This window comes from Myxocyprinus asiaticus, chromosome 41 (genome assembly GCF_019703515.2).
Source record: "Myxocyprinus asiaticus isolate MX2 ecotype Aquarium Trade chromosome 41, UBuf_Myxa_2, whole genome shotgun sequence".
Classification (NCBI taxonomy): Eukaryota; Metazoa; Chordata; class Actinopteri; order Cypriniformes; family Catostomidae; genus Myxocyprinus; species Myxocyprinus asiaticus.
In genome coordinates, this window is record NC_059384.1 from 13,813,764 (window position 1) to 13,832,423 (window position 18,660).

The window sequence follows — 18,660 nt, forward strand, 5'->3', positions numbered from 1 at the left end:
TTAAATAAAAAGGGATCGATTATATACACACTTTATACAGTAAATTTGAACAACTGTGTAGGGAACATTATCAAACAGAGGTGGGTGAAGCTGAGGCATAACACTATAGGCTTTATCTATTCAGTAAAATATATAATAAACATACAACTTTCTGGTCTGACTGCCGTTTACCGCTTGGTGTCACTAGTCTATTTCATACAGACTGTTTGAAATCCACTCTGTCCACTGTAGATTATGTTCTATACAAGTCACCAAAATAAAAGTCCGTTAATCGGCTGAACCAGAAGAATCAAAAAGATTGTAACACAATTCCCAAAATTCAAGTAGACTGAGTCAGTAAAATGTAGCATTTAATCTTCACTCTTTATATATTAGTTCATTTATATGATGTAACTGCATAACAACAACTGCATCTCAATTTACATCCACATCCATAATTTTATACAACAATTTCTATTCTATTCTATTTGCTTCATATTTAATGAGTTGCTATAGTAATTCTTATGTATGCAGACAAATACAAAATACAAGGACAAATGGACCTATCTGTAATACCACTATCTCTTTAACTGATTTTGGGTTGACATTTAGTAAATGAGCCTATGTTAAAAAAAAAAAAAAAAAAAAAAAATGTCTCAAGTACTATTACAGTACTATAACTAAAACTACTACTACTACTACTACTACTACTACTACATAATAATAATAATAATAATAATAATAATGTAATAATAATGATGATGACAACAACGATGATAGTAAATTAGTATTGTTGTGGTTTTTGTTGTTCGCAGTGAAATTGCACTTTAATTCTTGAAGCAGTTTGTGATTAAATCCTCAGCCATTCTGAATTAGTGTCAGTGTTTATGGCTTCAGCTTGTGTGGGTTGATCATCTTGAAACACACCTGTACAATCCAGCTGGAGTTTGGAGCATGCAGAACATGCTGACAGTGATTGCAAGCACACTTAAAGGCAGTGCCAGAATAAATGTACATACAGTATCATTGTAAGTGTCACACAGTGTCTGTGTGTTACCTGTTTACTGATACAGAGATAGAGGCTTTGGCAGATTCAAGCTCTGTTTAGCTTAGAGCAGTGGTTCCCAACTCTGTTCCTGGAGCCCCCCAACACTACATATTTTGGATATCTCCCTAATCAAACACACCTGATTCAACTCATCAGCTCGTTAGTGGAGACTCCAAGACCTGAACTGGGTGCATCAGAAAAGGGAGATATACAAAATGTGTAGTGTTGGGGGTTCTCAAGGAACAGGGTTGGGAACCAACAGATTTACTAAAGGGCTAAACTAGACCTATATGGTCTCGTCGACCTTGTAGATGGTGTACAGTAAATGCAAAATCAAGCTTACTGTAAATTAAATGGCCACTGAACTGCTCATCAGACTAGATTAGTTTGTTGAGTGCATTGAGTCTGGTTAGGTAACTTGGCATAATATGGCATATGTTGGAACTAGAGTTGGTATTATATGTTTGGTCTACAGAGTGATATAATGGGGTCATTTCTGCATATTATATATATATATATATATATATATATATATATATATATATATATATATATATATATATATTTGTGTAGATATCAGAAAAGTATTGTGAAAATCTATTATCTATTCCAGTTAACATCAAGTCCATGGAATGAAGTGTACTTCAGTACATGCCCCTTTGGTAGCATACTTGTTTTTTTTTTGTTTTTTTTTTGTTTTTTGTGTCTTGTATGGTACCCAAACAGTGTCAGAGGTAAGATGTTAGGCTTAGGAGTTTAAAAAGAATTTGTTGCTTGCTGTGTGGAGTTGTTTTGTAGCCTTATGGATAGGTATTTCCCTTTTGGCTCTTCCGTCTCCAGTCTTCCACGCATAGTGCTTTTCATCAACTGCCTTGTCTGAACACGCTGACTTAACTTTTCCATATGATCCAGCAACACCAGCTTAACCACCTTCAGCAGTTAGTACCGATCCTAAAGTATAATGTGACCATATTTCATAAGCAAGGCAACATTTTCATCCTCTTTGCTATAGACCAAACAGACAATAATGGTTAAAAAGTGGTTAAACTTACACATACATCCATCAAAAATAACTTTGTGACCAGTTTGTTAAATGTTTTGGAAAAATGGCAAAGAAAAGTAAAATTCTGAGAAAAATCTTTTTTTCATAATCATTTGTTTGCAGATGCCATTAGGTTTATATTTTCTTATTTAAAGGAAAGAAAGAAGTTTTAATTGTGGCCAATAGGTTTTTTGGGGCCACTGTATCTGAGTAACTATACTCATAATTGACCCTATATGTTTATCATAACCCTCAAAATTCTCATGTGACAATTTGTGCTATGCTGAATTACATTAAAACCTTTTATTTATTTAGTTTTACTTTTTTCTATATGCATTCATTCCAGTATTCCTGTTGTATAGTTTAATACATTGTAGTGCTCCTCTCTTCTCCAGGGCTCCAGAGGGGTGGTATCAGCACATTACTTTGCAGACTTCACGTCTCAAGCCAGCTCTGACATAGAGGTAAATAATAATGATTTTGGTTTTATGAAATTAATTAAAGGTTGCTTGTAAAATATTACATCCAATATTTTACATTGTTCACATCTGTGTGAACTTCATCACTTGGACCAAGGCCCTTTGGTGCATACGGTGCTCACCAGAGAGGATGGACTGAAGTACTACAACAGATTATCTCTACAAGCAGATCATAAGAGGCTTCTGTCAATTCTATGATGGACAGGTGAGAAAAGACTGAATGCATTATCATCTATAACGGCTGTTTACACTCACCTACTGAAAAGACCAGCTTAGACTATTAATTTTCATGATAGTCCAGGCTGGTTTATGCTGATTTGGTGCTGGTCTGACTGGTAGACCAGCTCGTCCTGTGGTAATACTGTTTTTTCAAGGATGCCTGGTGGGGACACCAGCACACCAACATCCCATGCTGGGGACCAGCATCCAAAACAAAGCATGCACAGCATGAGTGATCACCTGATCACGGCTCATGGTTACACCTACACCAGAGGTGTGCCTGTTAAAGAGATCATGGCAGAGCTCACAGGTGGGTATCCCCACATAAAGCTGCATTCATAACACTCTCTGAGTTTTCTACTCTTAATATAATGTGAACATCATGTAATCCATCTCAGGGCAAAGTGGTGGTGTCGCCGAAGGCAAGGACGGCTTTTGCACATGTATGCCAAGAATTTATATGGTGACAATTGTATTGTTGATGCCAAGGTGAGATGCACTCTGCATACCTTAAAGAATGTTACGTCAAACATATCACTGTTTTGAAGGTTTCCCTTGGGGCAGGTGTGGCCCTGCGTGCCAGTATCAGGGTAAGAATGAGGTTTGCACTATGGGGATGGAGCTGCCAATCAGGTGAGATCCTGCACACTGTTGTGTCTCACAGATTGTGTGGGATCTGCTTTTTTCAAAATAATATCTTATCTGATTTATCCCATGATCGGGGTCAGATCTTTGAGTCTTTCAACATGGCAGCCCTGTGGAAACTCCCCTGCATTGTTTGCATTTGTGAGAATAATAAATATGGCATGGGCACATCAGTGGAATGGGCCTTAGCCAGCACAGACCACTACAAGAGAGGAGACATCATACCCATTTTGAGGGTGACTTTTATCTATTTTTTTCTTTTCTAGCCTCCTTGTGCTCTACATAATGAGGCACATGTCAGGAAATAAGTCACTCTGTTTAAACAGTCAATTACTTGGTATTCTCCAGTTGGATGGTATGGATGTTCTCTGTGTGAAAGAGGCAACCAAATTTGCAGCAGATTATTGCAGATCTGAAAAGGTAAGGTCAAGAGTTCTCACTTTTATCAAAAGTGCACTCAGTAACTTTTCTGCTTGTGTCTTCTTGGACTTGCAGTGACACCTTGTGGCATGGATGCAGCAAAATTCAAAATCAAAAGTTTTCAGTCACAGATGACATTGTAGAAATTCACTATTCATGGTCAGCCATGATTAATTTAATCCAAGAGTGAAAGTGTCCAATAACAGGGCAGTTACTGAGATTAAGCAAGTAGTATTCGGCTGGTCATGTGATTCTAACATGGCAGCCACCATGAGGAGACCCTCTCCATGTAGAATAAAACAGCTTTTTTAAGGTTACAGATGTGACTGGAGTCTTCATCTTACATGAGTGGTCATGAATTTATACATAGGTTTCAAAATTGCTGTTCATTTCTTTAGGTGTAAAAATTGTAATGAGGAAAAAATTAGTGCACCTTTATGGAAAAAAGATAAAATGAAAGTGAATGGTGACTGAGGCTAACATTCTGCCTGACATCGGCTTTTGTGCTCCACTCATGAAAGTCAGAGGTGTTTGGAGCAGCATTAAGGTAAGTACTGTAAATGATGACAGAATTTTCAATTTGGGGTGAGTTATCTTGTTAAAAGTATTTTGCATGACCAGTGATTAAGTTTAGGAGTGGTTATAGATTTATCAAGTGCTAGTTGTGGAAACAGACATCCTTCTGGGAGATCCGGTCTGTTACTTGTGGGTAAATGTTTGACCCACTCATGGCCTGTCTGCTCCAGGGTCCCAAACTAATGGAGCTCCAGACATATGGTTACCATGGACACAGCATGAGCAATCCTGGGGTCAGATGAGGTTGATCTTCAACCATTCAACTATGGCAGTCGCTCTTCACTACTGGTATCATTTAAAACAATGTCTTCTTCCCCTTGGTGAAATGTACAGGCATATTCAACTGTCTATGTATGAATACTGAACTGAAAGGATGAAATTAATAAATATGTAATCATTTGTGTGATACTTGTGTCATTTTTTAATTATTATTCATGATTTTAGTACACGCCATCTAATGAATGTCTAATCCTGCGTCACTAAAACTCACCAGCAGATGTCGCATCGTCCACCTACGTGAACCAAGTGGCAAATAACAGCTCACAAGCTTTATGCCAATTTATCAGAGGTTACATTTTAAGTTCTCTGTTACTATTACACCATGTCGTCGTATTCTTCTTAATTTAATAAACAGACTAGATTCTTATACCTTTCATACATCAAATAAGATATTAGGCCAATGTTACGTGGTAAATGTAATGGAAATGTCCACGCTGTGGTCTGTGTTGACAAATATGGTGGGAGAGAATGTATCAAAGCAGACCACGAGCACAGCTTGGTCCTTGAATCGAATGCGCACTCACCTGTCCGTCTGCGAGCCCTACAGCTTCAGCCCCTCCCTCAACCTATGACTGACAGGTAGATAAGCCAATCCGATGCGCCATACCAGGAGAAGCGGAAGTGAAAATCGCGCGTGAACGTTCTTTTTTTTTTTTTTTTTTTTTTTTTTTCAAAGGGGAAAGCGAGACTAGAGGGAGGTTGACTGGCGCGAGATCAGTGGCATGGTCATTCTATTTCTATGGAGACATCCTGCTGACTCTCAGAGGTGAGTGGATGAAAAGGTGACGGCGGTGCTCCTGGACCCGTTACGCACGCGAAGCCCTGGGTTCCTTGTTTTTGTGTCAAGACAGCGGAAACAATCTGGTATAATTTCTCCAAAGTAGCTCACTGTCGTTCTTCTGAATCTAATCTGGCAAAGAAGTAACCTCCGGAAAGTGAACATGCCTCTGGCACAACTAGTTGACCCTTGGCGAAAGATGGCAATCGGGAGTGCGGCGAGCGAGGTGAGTCTCCAACGCTCCTGCAGATAAAAAGGCAGATATATAACTGACAACAACCTGTACCAGATCTTTATCTGTATATCCGATGTTAGGGGATTAATCCTTTTTAAAATGATCCTAAATTTTTTCTTATTTTTCTTACTTGTTGTCTAATCAATTTGGAAATATGACATCAATTCATCTTGATCAGAAGGTTTTGTTAATAAAGAAGTTTTAATGAAACACTCGTTGACATTTGAATCAAACTGTGCGCGTAATGTCCAATAATCTCATGATGGAAGAATATACACGATTATGACAGTTTGATGATGAAGGGTGAGTCGATTCATCTGTTGGAGACTTTTTCTTATCATTCAAAAGAGTAGGGATTTATGTAAAATTGTAACTTGAACTTGTGTAGTGTATATAGGCCTACCCTTAATTTTTAGTTGGACACAGTCTTGAAAGAGTCATGAGTGTAGGGAGACTGAATGAAAAGATAAAAATGTAATTGGGAATGTTTAAAAGTTTGGTAACTGGGTTTGGTAATTGGTAACACTTTAAAAATAAGGTTTAACTATGTATTTATTTTTTTCATTCTGTTTTTCATTCCGTTTCTGGGCTTCCGTGGTTCTGCTGCCTCCTTTCCAATTAGTAACGTATTAAACGAAATTAAAGAACGATTAATTACGTTCTTGTTTTAAAATGACAGTAGCCTACTCTGTGCTAAGGGTGGATGATGTACCAGTTGCAGTGTGACCAGATCTCTCAAGAAAAAAAAAGGGACCTGCTCTGGGAAAAACAAGCTCAAAAGAAGGGCTTGCCTCAACCAAAATAAGTGGAAAAAAGCAATTAAATGTTTTTTGAATCTTTGCAATGTATGTTTTCTTAATATTAAATTTATCCCCAAAAATATAAAAAAAATATTTCAAAAATAAATCTGGCCACCTAAAATCAATTAATATAGCCAAAATCTATCTCTTCTGCATGCATGTGCACACTGCTTGGGCGTGTTTAGACTATATGTGATCTTATGCGGGCCGACTTATTTTATTTTAAACATTTAATAATTATTTAATTATTTTGTTTTAATTACAGATCTGTTTCTCAGTCAGAACCTCAATTTTTTTAAGTGTATCTAGATAACCGTGCATGTATGTCGTAATATAGTTGTCTAAAAGGTCTTCATTATGTTACAGATGGCTACATCCACAATCTGCATTAAGGCAATACTCCAAAAATGTTCCGTTATAAACCATTTAGACTGGTTTCATGAGAAAATTATCGGACGAAATTAACCAGTTATTAACCGGTTACAGCATTTAAAAATAATTTTTTCGCTCCGGAACAACTGAAAGGGACTTCTTTCCCATTTTTTGTTACATTCTGGAATTTTTTTTTTTTTTTTTTTTCGTTTTTGGTTTTGATTTTATTTCCTTGGATTGTTTCAGTCCTTGTTTTTTTATAGCATTTATTAATCTTGGTTAATGTAGATTTATAAACTGTCAATTGTTCATTATTAGTTTATGTTAGTTCATAATGCATTAACTAATGTTAAGATATACATCTTTTAATGTTAAAAATGAACAAGATGAAATCAATATTAACCAAGATTATGAAAGTGCTATGAATGTATTGGAAGTCCATGTTGAGTAGTTAAATAATGTTAATTAATTCAACCGTATTGTAAAGTAAACCAGATGATTTAAGTGTTTATTGTAAAATAGAGTTGCTAGTTGTAACGCAGTTTTGAGAAAGGATTTTATAGGGTTTTCAAAATATGGTTGATGGTCCATTAGGATTACAGGGGCTTATTTATCCATAACAAAGTTTAAACATTTATTTACTCATGAACCTTCATATCTTTACCATCACAATTTTGATCTCTCAGACTGAGTTTATTACTGCAGATTTCCTAAAAAATGAAAAAGCCTTAACTGAGAACTTTGCCATGCTATAAGTGATCTATGAAAGACGAGTAGACATATTTTCATATTTACTCCAGAATGCTCAGTCATCTATTCCAGAATGACAATGTTTCAAACAATACAGATAAAAACCCCCCAAAAAAACAATGATCCAGATGTAATAAAGTCTGCCGGAAAGCTGTCAAGGTGGTATTAGAGTAGAGAAAAAGAAAGACACAATGTTCCAATCCAGCCAGCAGATGATCATGGGTCATCTGTCCGTTTCACTCCCATTGCTGTGACGGATTGGCCCGTCCCTGACTAATTAGCCCTAAACAGTCAATAACAGTGTGCAGACCAGGTCTAACAAGACGTTCCACCACTATAATTTGGTGCAGAGGCACAGTCATTTTTAACTCGCATGACTGTGTGTCTGCTGTAGTAATGAAGACTACACTTCATAAGCTTTGCATGCTCTTAGAAACCAAGTAGATTCACTTAGTGGTTTTTATATTGGGTGTAGTTCAGAATTTTAATTTCTGCACCACTAGCAGCATGAAACAAATTTGCAAACATAATGATTAGTTGGACACTTCGCTTTTATGCATTATTGCCAGTCCATTGCCAGTTCTTTGGGAATCTAACCCATGACCTTTTCAAGTCTAGTGCCATGCTCTACCAGTTGAGCTACATCACCCTTTAATGTTTCTACACCCAATGGTTTGGCTTGCTCTGCATGAGACACTGATTTCCATATTAACTTTTCTCTCACATGACAGACGGAGCCACATCACCTCTTGGAGGACTCTATGGGAGAAGATGAAAATGTACCATGTCAAGTGAGTGTCACATCTTCCCGAGGTTTTACACTCTTCTTATCGCTTTTGCTCTTTTTCCTCACGGTCTTCATTTAGTTTTTCTCCAGCTCTCTCTCCTTTTTTATCCCGCTCCCTCTCATATGACATGTCCCCTCATGGGCTTTGATCTGCTTATTTGATTGCTTCTCTGTTTTTTTGTAACACTTGATTTGTCAAGGATTCTCTGAAGCTTCTTCTCAAGGATACAAAACTGAAAAGAGGCTCTTCTTGGCCACACTAAACACTTGAGATGCTTGTCTCCAGGATACCACCTGAATTTCCCCTCTATGTGTGTGTGTAAAGGGAGCTGGTGATAAATGGAAGTTATTGATCATAGTTTCCCCATAGACAGAGATTACATCGATTTAGTGCTCTGATTGCTTTATGCATGGCAGAGAAACTGGAAATCCAGCATGTTACATGGGCACTCTTAGAACCGTATTGAGCTGGAATGTATCACACTTATTGTACTGTATGGGGGCCTAGCATTCCTCTGTCCTTTGCTGAAAAGAAACCAGCCTAGACAACAAAGTGCTCTTTGTTTTTGTTTGTGGGAGCAGTAATGGTTTTTCTAGTTCAGGGAGGATTCTTCCTACACACTTTTCAGATGTTGTTAATGTAACGTACATGTAACGACGCCATTATGACATCATTGAGTCCGACCTCATACAGGAAATAGCAAAGCAGACTTTTAGGTCTCCTCTTTCGCTGAAACACACCCCCGTCTTCCTCCCTCACTGGTGCTGAGAAGCATTGATTTTTAAATGCAGGGCAGATGGACCTATAGATCTTGTTTGCGAAGAAAGCTGGTGCGTCATTAAAAACATTCTCTGGAGTATTTATTTTCCCCTCTGAACTTCCCCACTCATAAGCACACTCTGAAATGTGTATGTCTGAAAGCTGATTTTTTACATCTGTTAAACGCTGAACTTAGATTAGAAATTGTTCACTGTTTTTCTCTCGAAGCTTTTAACAGGTCAGCACTTCAAACTTGCGTTTGACTCTCAATAGGGAGATCCCAAAATCTATAAATGCATCTTTGTCAAACATAAGAGCACAAATGACTATTTTAGTCATTGGTCTGAATGAATGAATGTTTTATTTATATAGCGCTTTTCTGACACTACACTCAAAGCACTTTACAAACTGAATAGGGGACTCTCCTTAACCACCACCAGTGTGCAGCATCCACCTGGGTGATGCGACAGCAGCCATAGTGCACCAGTAGGTTCACGACACACCAGCTGCTGGTGGAGAGAGTACAGCCAATTCAGGGATGGGGATTATTATGAGGCCATGATTGATAAGGGCCAATGGGGGTAATTTGGCCAGGACAATTACACCCCTACTCTTTGTGAGAAGTGCACTGGGATTTTTAGTGACCATAGAGAGTCAGAACCTTGGTGTAATGTCTCATCTGAAGGACAGTGCCTTTTTACAGCATTGTGTCCCCGTCACTATACAGGGGTGTTAGGACCCACACAGACCAAGGGGTGAGCACCTCCTGCTGGCCTCACTAACACTTTGGTCAGCAAGTTTAAAGGGATAGTTCACCCAAAAATGAAAATCCTCATGTTGTTCTAAATCCATATAGCTTTCTTTCTTCTGTGGAACACAAAAGGAGATGTTAGCCTGAGTCAGCATTCACTTTCATATGGGTTTGGATTGGAAGGAAATGAAGGTAAGTAAATGGTGACAAATTTTAAATTTTAGCTTGAACCATCCCTTTAAATTTCACCTGTATAAATAAATGCATTTGGTTAGTCTTTATTTGTGTGTCTTTTTAATGTTTGTTGTTGTATATGTATGTGCACTCATCTGGACATGTTCCGATTCCTGTGTTTAATGGGGTGGATGATGGTAAACAGTGTTTTTCAGTAGCGTAATGAGAGTTAATGAGTAGGAGAGTGTGTGAATGCATTAGTCATGTGCTCAGTTAAATGGTCTTAAAGTAGCTCACTATCTCTGAGTGGCTGTAGTTGGAGCAGTAAAACAGGAAGGAGAGAGTGAAAATGTGTGTTTCTTATATTTAGTTTGCACTCAGGAACTTAGCTTTATCTGCAAACCATTTCAGAGTTTCTAAACAGGATCATATTTAAACCTCTTTCTTTTAATTCATCCCCAAAACATAGATGCAGAATAGTGAATCACACCAGCTAGCTCATTGGCTCCCTCTGGTGATTGCTGTCAGCTTATGTAAAAGATAGATCATGTAAAATTTTGTGAAAAGAAATAGTTCACCCAGGAATTAAAATCTGTCATCATTCACTCACTCACCCTCATGTTGTTCCAAACCCGTTTGACTTTCTTACTTCTGTGGAACACAAAAAGAGACGTAGGCAGAATGTTAGGGACAGACAGCCTCGGTCACCATTCACTTTCACTGCATAATTTTAATACAGTGAATGTGAATGGTGACTGAGGCTGTCATTCTGCCTTGCATTTCCTTTTGTGTTCTATAGAAGAAAGTCACATGAATCTAGAACAACATGAAGGTGAGTAAAGGATGACAGAATTTTCATTTTAGAGTGAACCATCTCTTGATGGCATTTAGAAAACCCACTTATCCAAAAACAACTTGTAAAAAATCGGGATTAGTCATTTGGCTGACGATTTTTAAAGTACACCCTTTACAGTGACATTTTCCTCTGAGCGACCTGTAAGGTCAAGGGCCTTGCTCAAGGGTATCAAATGGCTTATGAGGCTCTGTGGTTTGAACCTGCAACCTCTTGGTTACAAGCCGAGCGTTACGCCATCAAATATGTAATACTGAATCTAAATTTACACATATAAGATTAGCGACGGATTTTATCACACTAAAGTCATGTTAACACATACAGTTGAAGTCAGAAGTTTACATACACTTAAGTTGAAGTCATTAAAACAAATTTTTTAACCATTCCACAGATTTAATATTAGCAAACTACAGTTTTGGCAAGTCTACTTTGTGCATGACACCAGTAATTTTTTAAAACAATTGTTTACAGACAGATTGTTTCACTTTTAATTGACTATATCACAATTCCAGTGGGTCAGAAGTTTACATACACTAAGTTAACTGTGCCTTTAAGCAGCTTGGATAATTACAGAAAATTATGTCAAGCCTTTAGACAATTAGCCAATTAGCTTCTGATAGGAGGTGTATTGAATTGGAGGTGAACCTGTGGATGTATTTTAAGGCCGACCTTCAAACTCAGTGCCTCTATGCTTGACATTATGGGAAAATCAAAAGAAATCAGCCAAGACCTCAGAAAAAATTGTGGACCTCCACAAGTCTGGTTCATCCTTGGGAGCAATTTCCAAACACCTGAAGGTACCACATTCATCTGTACAAACAATAGTACACAAGTATAAACACCATGGAACCATCATACCGCTCAGGAAGGAGACGCATTCTGTCTCCTAGAGATGAACGTAGTTTGGTGCAAAGTGCAAATCAATCCCAGAACAACAGCAAAGGACCTTGTGAAGATGCTGGAGGAAACAGGTAGACAAGTATCTATATCCACAGTAAAACAAGTCCTATATCGACATAACCTGAAAGGCTGCTCGGCAAGGAAGAAGCCAATGCTCCAAAACTGCCATAAAAAAGCCAGACTACAGTTTGCAGTTGCACATGGGGACAAAGATCTTACTTTCTGGAGAAATTTCCTCTGGTCTGATTAAATAAAAATTATACATTTTGGTTATAATGACCATCGTTATGTTTGGAGGAAAAAGAGTGAGGCTCGCAAGCCGTAGAACACCATCCCAACTGTGAAGCATGGGGGTGGCAGCATCATGTTGTGGGGGTTCTTTGCTACAGGAGGGATTGGTGCACTTGACAAAATAGATGGCATCATGAGGAAGGAAAACTATGTGGATATATTGAAGCAACATCTCAAGACATCAGCCATGAAGTTAAAGCTCAGTCGCAAATGGGTCTTCCAAATGGACAATGACCCCAAGCATACCTTCAAAGTTGTGGCAAAATGGCTTAAGGACAACAAAGTCAAGTATTGGTGTGGCCATCTCAAAGCCCTGACCTCAGTCTGATAGAAAATTTGTGGGCAGAACTGAAAAAGCGTGTGTGAGTAAGGAAGCCTACAAACCTGACTCAGTTACACCAATTCTGTCTGGAGGAATGGGCCAAAAATCCAGCAACTTATTGTGAGAAGCTTGTGGAAGGCTACCCAAAATGTTTGACCCAAGTTAAACAATTTAAAGGCAATGCTACCAAATATAACAAATTGTATGTAAACTTTTGACCCACTGGGAATGTGATGAAGGAAATAAAAGACCTAAGACAGGGAATGTCTTCTACGATTAAATGTCAGGAATTGTGAAAAACTTTTGGCTAAGGTGTATGTAAACTTCTGACTTCAGCTGTATAATGTTAACATCTTGTGGCTATATTTTGGAAATGGTGTGTATTTTAACATTTATGGACATGCCCTATTCACTTCCATTGAACAGTATGTGCCTTACTTTAACAGCAATTTTTGTCTTTTTTTTATTTTATTTTTATAAACAAGTGATGAGACAAAATGTTTTTGTATGGTAATCAACATAATGCCACAAATGCTGTCAATCAAGCTTAGCTTGTATTGAATTAGGAACATTCCTTTTAACCCAAATTCAAAAGTGAGTTTAACTTGAAATGCTCCATTTCTTTGCAACTCTCTCCTAATCAGGTAGCTTTGACTCTTAATCCTCCTAGCCGACACTGTGATCATGTCTGCTGACACTGATGTACTGTCTCATTTTAGGGTTATGTATGTGTCCAGCATTAGTTTCATCCATTTCTATGTGCGTATGGTGTGTATGGTGGTGTGTGTCGTTTGTTTGTGCTAATGTTTGGCTATGTCTCCAGATCTCTCTGACAGATGGTATTTAATCTTCTCTGACCATCTGGACTGACTTGCTTTCGCTTTGCGGACACCCACTCTTGCCTCTTTTTTACCTCTCTCTCTCTTTCAATCTCTCTCACTCTCCATTTCTCTGTCTCTGTCTTTTTCTGCAGTCATTTGTGTGAGTGTGGCGAGACATCATGCTGTCTCTTATCTACTCTGACTCACTCTTCCAGCATGTCCCTGCACACCTAATTCACACAACTTGATTTACTGTGGCTAAAAAACAAACTTAAGTTTATGTTCAGCTTCAAAATGCCCCAGAGACCTTTTTAATTTGCTGCCAAATGTGTTATAAGTAAGGTAAGGCAAGCATTAGTGGGTCTCGCTAAGGCTACTGGTCATACTTGGGGATAGGGAGTTGAACAAATTTCAACACGTAACTTGTCCTATTTGTGCTACGGATATGAATAAAACCTCTAACCGTGCAACTTGTTGAGGTGAGGTGCGCCGTTACTTTTTTAAGAGATTAGGACCTAGTGGATGATAAAACTGACAAAAAATAAATAAATACTTACATTAAAGACAGGACCCAAGCCATGTCTAGGGTAGGGACCAGAATAATCCACCTTTTGGCCTGAAATCGGAAGTGTTCCACAATTCATAGGGAAGCCCGTTTTCAATCTTCAGTGTTTTCACTGGTATCTGTGTATGTTTTTAGCAGATAATGTGATGTTAAGCTTATTACGTTTATAAAAAAACTGCCAAATAAAAAAACATATGGCTCCATACTTTACAGAGTCACAATGACCGTTTTTTTGACTTTGCCTCATGAGTGGTTAGATGGTATTAAAGCGATGGCCCAAGGTTAGTTACGCTGATATCATTAACTATTTCGAGTTGTTATTAGGGATGTGCAACACAACCAATTTTCGTAATTGACTAGTCAGTGTTAAGGATAATAATGTATAAATAGGCTCCATTATGGTCACATGACCCCGACCTCCACAGCACCTCACAAATACAGGAACATTACTCACATCAGAGGATTTAATGTCCGACAGTGATTGTCTTGTAATGTGTTGTTGATGCAAAGCTTTGAATGCTGTAACAGCAGCAGTGCATAAATGGAATAATCTTAAAGCATTAAAGAGATGAAACTTCTTGCAGAGGGTTTTACTGTGCTAAATATTATTCACTTTTAAGAGCAGCAAGCTATAATTATGCAAAAACGCTTTTCAAGAAGTAGCTTCTCTCAATTAATTTGAGAATTGTGTCCCCCATTAAAACCACCACCACTAAAAATATTAATGTTAGTAATCTACCCTACTAATCGACTAGTCAGTTGTTGTATGACTAGTTGATTAGTCGACCACCGTAGCACATCCCTAGTTGTTATGACAGCCAGCAACTGCATAAGTTGAGCCTGAACTAATTTTTACTCCAATTAACACTTATAATGGTCATTGTTCTCCATCTGGATCTCCATCCGCTCGTTTTGGTAGATACCATTGCTTCTTATGGAGACCAGAAACAGAAAACAGTCAATCACAATCATCATGGTGCCGCCCAGTAGTTGGTCAGGAAAAATGTGAATAGAGAGACTTGGGGGAGAGCCAGTATGAAATCACCTACCAACCACCCAAAACACCCTAGCCACCCTAGCCACCCTCCAGCAGCAAAGCAACACCCTGGCAATGCAACATCAGCATTGCGGTGGCGAGTTTTGCACATCTACTTACATTTTCTCCCAAAAATGTTAAAATCTAGTTTTATTTTTTAGATCTTTGCCAGTTTATTGATTGATAGTAGAGAGAGAACCGGAAACAATGGAAAAGAACAGAAATCGGTATCGAGAAATAATGTATGCTGGACTCGTGTCATCCGCCTAAGCACCACGGCTCCCATGCATAATCTGGTTTTAAATAATTTGTTCTATGGACTATATTGATCTACATACAGAAGATCTATTTGTTTTCAAAACAAGATCTTATTTGATAGCCTGTTTATTGTATACTTTTTTGTGTTTGTGTGTACGTTTATGTAAACCTTTGGCTTTTTCAGGTTTACATTTCACTATAGTGTTTCTTCCTGTTTCCAACAGGAAGCAATCCATTCATTTTCAGTTAAAGGCCATAGGATCCTACATCAATTGCTGTAAAATATCTGTATTATTATTGATAAAACATGGTTCTGTTTACTGATAGATCCAGACCCAGTTACGCATGGTGCTGATGGCGTGACCAGGCTATGATTTAGTCATAACTCCTCCCCACCCCCCAACAACCATCCTTAGTCCCAGTAGTCGTGATGGGTCACAGATGGTGATTTACAGTTCTCTAGTGCTTCAGGATCAATGAACATGCTGGGAGTGATGGGTCTCTCTTACTGTTCAGTGGGCCTGATGGATCTGTGGATCCATGTGTTTCTCTGTGTGTTACACAGAACAGAGTGTGAGATGACTGTTGGGGCAGGGCGATATGTTGAATATTCGCAAAGTATTTGCTCCAATTTTGCTTGGGGTCATAATATTAAGCAATGCTGTGAATATTGCACTTAAATGTGATTTTTGTCCATTAAGTTTCCTAAAGACTGTGTCATTCAAGTAAGAGAGCATTAATAGGTTTTAACAGTGTCTCTGATGTAAATTTAGTAGCAAAAACAGTTTTGGTGTTAGTAAGTTTGATTAATTATGTTTCCCTATCTGTCACTCACTCGACGTTGTGTCGATGTAGTGACACTAGGGGTCACTCTTGGGAGCCCCAAACACCTCTGTTTTTATTTTAGAAAAGGCCAGTGAGAATTGGCGAGTGGAATTTGCATGCCAATCCCCCGGACATACGGGTATAAAAGGAGCTGGTATGCAACCACTCATTCAGATTTTCTCTTCGGCGCCGAGCGGTTGTATTCAGGGCACTGAATTCAATTTCCTCCAAAGACGCACCTCAAAACTGCTGGATTTACGGCGCATTTCAGCGGCTTCTCCCCCTCTGCACCCGTGGAGTGCAGAGAACGCCCCTGGGCGCTTCGGCAGAGCGAAAATAAGAGAGTATATACAAAAAGAGTGGCACACACACGGAACGTCTTTTTAAAGATGCCTTCCGTTTGTGTTATTCCTGGTTGCGGTCGTTATCTCTCCGCTTCTGACGGCCACGATCGCTGTCTTAGGTGTCTGGGCACTGCCCACGTGGAGACATCGTTCGTGGATGAGTCATGTCCTCATTGCGAGAACATGACCATGGCAATGTTGCAAGCCACCCCAGCGGCTTCCTGCACCGGTCCTTCTACCTACGGGTTTGAGGCCACGTCGGTTAGCACTGGGGGCGATTTGGGGACATCAATGGGACCACCTCCTCTGGGTATCCCCCCACAGACCTCCCATTCCCCAGCACGCTCGCTTGCCCCGATCGGGCTCTCGCACGAGACCGCTGGCTCGTCTCAGCGTGAGTTCGACTTCTCATTCGGAGCTCGAGATGACAATGAGTTTTCGAGCGCAGCATCGTCTCACGGCCGGCCGCTAAGAACCCGAGGAAGGCTTCGAAGTGACCCAGGGGCGAGGAGACCCACTTCTCTGCCCGCGGCTGCATTGGCACATCAACTGCCTAGAGTTGTTGGCAGTACTGCTCACCCTGCAGAGGTTTCAGCCGTTGATCCAGGGCAAGCACGTGTTGGTCCGGACGGACAACACAGCGACGGTAGTGTACATCAACCGTCAAGGCGGTCTACGCTCCCGTTGCATGTCACAACTCGCCCGCCGTCTCCTCCTCTGGAGTCAGCAGTGCCTCAAGTCGCTATGAGCCACTCACATCCTGGGCGACCTCAACACCGCAGCGGACACGCTGTCATGTCAGGTTACCCTCAGAGGTAAGAGTGGAGACTCCAACCTCAGGTGGTTTAGCTGATTTGGAGTCGATTTGGTTGAGCACAGGTAGACCTGTTTGCTTCCAGGGAATCCTCCCACTGCCTGCTTTGGTACGTCCTGACCGAGGCACCCCTCGGTATAGATGTGCTGGCACACAGCTGGCCCCCCAGACTACGCAAATACGCATTTCCCCCAGTGAGCCTGCTTGCACAGACCCTGTGCAAGGTCAGGGAAGACGAGGAGCAGATCATCCTAGTAGCATCCTACTGGCCCACCCAGACGTGGTTCTCGGATCTCACGCTCCTCGCGACAGCCCTCCCCCGGCGAATTCCCCTGAGGAAAGACCTTCTTTCTCAGGGATGGGGCACCATCTGGCATCTCCACGTCTGGCCCCTGGATGTCTGGCCCCTGGAAGACTTAAGTGGCCTACCACCCGCGGTGGCATACACGATCACTCAGGCTAGGGCTCCCTCTACGAGGCGTCTGTATGCCTTGAAGTGGCGTCTGTTCGCTAAGTGGTGTTCTTCCCGACGCGAAGACCCTCAGAGATGTGCAGTCGGTTCGGTGCTTTCCTTCCTGCAGGAGGGGCGGCTGTCCCCCTCCACCCTGAAGGTGTATGTAGCCGCTATTTCGGCTCATCACGATGCAGTAGATGGTAAGTACTTGGGGAAGCACGACTTGATCATCAGGTTCCTGTGAGGCGCTAGGAGGTTGAATCCCTCCAGACCGCACCTCGTACCCTCGTGGGACCTCTCTGTAGTCCTTCGGGGTCTACAGGGAGCTCCCTTTGAGCCCTTGGAGTCAGCTGAGCTTAAGGCACTCTCTTTGAAGACTGCCCTCCTGACTGCGCTCACTTCCATCAAAAGGGTAGGGGACCTGCAGGCGTTCTCTGTCAGCGAATCGTGCCTGGAGTTTGGTCCGGGTTACTCTCACGTGATCCTGAGACCCCGACCGGGCTATGTGCCCAAGGTTCCTATGACCCCTTTTAGGGATCAGGTGGTGAATCTGCAAGCTTCCCCAGGAGGAGGCAGACCCAGCCTTGGCGTTGCTGTGTCCGGTGCGAGCTTTACGCATCTATTTGGATTGCACGCAAAGCCTTAGAAGCTCCAAGCAGCTCTTTGTCTGCTTTGGTGGACAGCGGAAAGGAAGCGCTGTCTCCAAACAGAGGATCACCCACTGGGTCATTGACGCCATCACGATGGCATATCAGGCTCAGGATGTGCCACCCCCTGCGGGGTTACGAGCCCACTCCACCAGGAGTGTGGCGGCCTCCTGGGCCCTGGCCAGTGGCGCCTCTTTGGCAGACATCTGCAGAGCAGCTGGCTGGGCAACGCCCAATACATTTGCGAGGTTCTACAATCACCGGGTTGAGCCGGTCTCATCCCGTGTACTGGCAGGCACGAGCAGGTAATTTCCGGGACAACGGGCCGGGTGTACCGCTTGCGCATAGTGCCTTTCCCCTCCCTTGAGTTGAAGACATGCGCTCTTGACAACCAGTTGTGTTCACAGAGTGTGATCCCTCGATGACTTTCCTCCTT

The 18,660-nt window shown here is 40.9% G+C and overlaps 1 protein-coding gene and 1 pseudogene across 2 annotated transcripts in view; both read left to right on the top strand.

The window, feature by feature from the left end:
* Positions 1–933: 933 nt before the first annotated feature.
* Positions 934–4,650, top strand: LOC127431699 (pyruvate dehydrogenase E1 component subunit alpha, somatic form, mitochondrial-like; annotated as a pseudogene).
* A 667-nt stretch (positions 4,651–5,317) lies between these two features.
* Positions 5,318–18,660, top strand: part of LOC127432121 (ribosomal protein S6 kinase alpha-3) — a 59,464-nt gene continuing 46,121 nt past the window's right edge. The window contains exons 1-2 of one of the 2 annotated variants that reach the window (XM_051682932.1): positions 5,318–5,691; positions 8,354–8,413. In XM_051682932.1, coding sequence (XP_051538892.1) covers positions 5,629–5,691; positions 8,354–8,413 — 123 coding nt within the window. In that variant the 5' untranslated portion in view covers positions 5,318–5,628. Of the gene's footprint in view, positions 5,692–8,353; positions 8,414–10,091; positions 10,113–18,660 lie in introns of those variants that run through there. The other variant, XM_051682936.1, reaches the window with a different exon arrangement.